Raw genomic sequence first — 2,146 nt, 5'->3', positions numbered from 1 at the left:
GATGATCATTGTGTACTATATATGTTACACATATACGATGTAACAAATAATTATTCGCTATATATACACATAGAATAACAGAAGGACGCATGCTTTTTTTTTTTTTGTTTCAAATGCTTTGTCCTTTCATCGTGTCTATGGACCAAATTATTACAGAAACAATCCGCATTATATATGCACACAACATATATATTAGAAAAAACGTAAACCATATTATAATGTACAAAACGGAACAATAACATAAATGCATAAAAAATCATAAGCCATATCATACAACATGTATGCAATATCATATGAGGTTCAATCGAATAAATATATAGAAGCATACAGCAACAGTGTAGTTGCCTGCCTGAAAGTGGCATACACCAAGTTACTTCTGATGGTTCTGGTATTTCGGCTTTCTCCGGTCCCACTCGTAGCTGATCTTGTTCTGCTGAAATTTTGGTCTTTCAAAACCTTCTTCGGCACTTTTGCCTTCGCTTTCGGTAGCAGCACCGGAATATCAGAAGTGACAACATACTGACTGTACCCATTCCACCTGCAGTGGACGCCGCGGCAATCCCAAATAAATACAAACCGCCGTAGAGCGCTGTAACCGCAGGTACAAACGCAACGGCACAGCTAGCACCAATCATTATTATACAGTAAATGACAATAGCCACAACAAAGAACTTGCAGTACCTATATATAATATATTTAGCCAATTGCCGTCTACTAAAGCCTCTTCCGGTTTTGATGTTAACTGCCTTATTCTGCTTGCCATGCTTTGTGCTTGCGGTGTTTCGGGTCGTTCCTGTAATTAGGCATGGAATATGATTTCATGAACAGTTTATCCACAACGTGGCGTTTGTCTTTGGGGCGGAAAAAGAGGCACATACAGTGTTCGCGAAAAATTTTAATTTTCTCTCCTCGTCCTGTTTCCACATCCGTTTTACCTGTACCCGAAGATCCTTTCGGCTCCTGTTTCGTTTTTGCACTTTGTCCTTTATTTTGTAGGGATGGCGGCAATGATGCTTGTGCACCAACCTTCGAAAGCGATGTGCTAGACTTTTCAACTGACGCGGAGACTGCTACATCGGCAGATAATGTCTCGTTGCTATCGACTTCTTCTTCCCGTGCATCATGTTCTATTTTCCACTTTCTTGCATAATGCACTTGTTGTGGTACCTGGTACTCCACCATTTTCCATGCTTTTAGTATAGTTCCTGCTCCGTCTCTATAACATCGTTTTTTTGGTGTCGTCCATTGGTTGCGAGAATATATTCGTTTTGGGGAAAATGCATAGGCTTCTTCATAAGGTTCGTCGACATCGTCGTAGGCACCTTCGTAGGTTCCTTCATAGGTTGGTGGAGCATCGTCATAGTGTTCGAATTCCATCGGATGTAATTCAAGCTCATCTTCTGATGCAATTGCTTTAATTTTTGCTAAACTGCGGGCAACTCTGGTATATACTTGTAATTGGGCCACATGTTCTTCGTGTCTGTCGAATTTATCTGGATGCTGTAGAAAGGGGAAGCGAAGAGGAGTGGTGATGAGTTGAATTAATAGAATGGCAATGGAGAAAGGAACAAAAAGGGGAAGTAAGAACCGGAAGGACAAAAATATACATATAAATATTTGGGCATGTTGCGTACGGCACATACATATAGCCGAGAGCGCAACATTCCAGTCTCCACATCTATATGTGATCATGTAATCTTTCATACTGGGCTTACCGTTAAGAAGATCCAAGCAACAACAAGAAGGATAGCAGCTGATTTGGAGAAAAGCGATCCATGCGCCCTTGTGCCATGTGTTTCACTTCCTTTCCTGGATGTGTCAACGGTTTTGCCATTTCGGCATTGCGACGCGCCTTGTGAGACACCGTTGGGTGTTGATGCTGTTTTGTTTAGGTGTACCATGTTGTTCAGGATACTTATTTAAAACAGTAATGTACAGGGTTAGTGTGCTTTTCGCTTTTCTTTTTTTAATTACGTTACGCCTAGGGGGAAATTATGCTAAGATAAGAAAAAAGAAGTAGTACAGGAATGAATGAACACAAAATTTTTGCTTTCACGTCAGCATATAGCAGTATGAGAAGTGTTGTACTTCTGTTTTTTTTTTTTTTTTTTGTTTTCTCTGGATTGAGCTATATAGGATCCCGTTG

At 40.4% G+C, this 2,146-nt stretch overlaps 1 protein-coding gene across 1 annotated transcript; it reads right to left on the bottom strand.

Annotated features, from left to right (window-relative positions):
* Positions 1-300: 300 nt before the first annotated feature.
* AK88_05263 (uncharacterized protein) lies at positions 301-1,901 on the bottom strand (the record flags this gene model as incomplete). The annotated part of the gene is made up of 4 exons (XM_012482865.1): positions 301-538; positions 682-793; positions 936-1,500; positions 1,716-1,901. The coding sequence occupies 4 exons, from the start codon at positions 1,899-1,901 to the stop codon at positions 301-303; spliced, it is 1,101 nt and encodes a 366-aa protein (XP_012338288.1).
* Between the last annotated feature and the right edge of the window lie 245 nt (positions 1,902-2,146).

Source organism: Plasmodium fragile (genome assembly GCF_000956335.1).
Source record: "Plasmodium fragile strain nilgiri unplaced genomic scaffold supercont1.109, whole genome shotgun sequence".
NCBI lineage: Eukaryota > Apicomplexa > Aconoidasida > Haemosporida > Plasmodiidae > Plasmodium > Plasmodium fragile.
The sequence above is the reverse complement of the archived record's forward strand: the minus strand, read 5'-3'. Positions and strand labels throughout refer to the sequence as shown.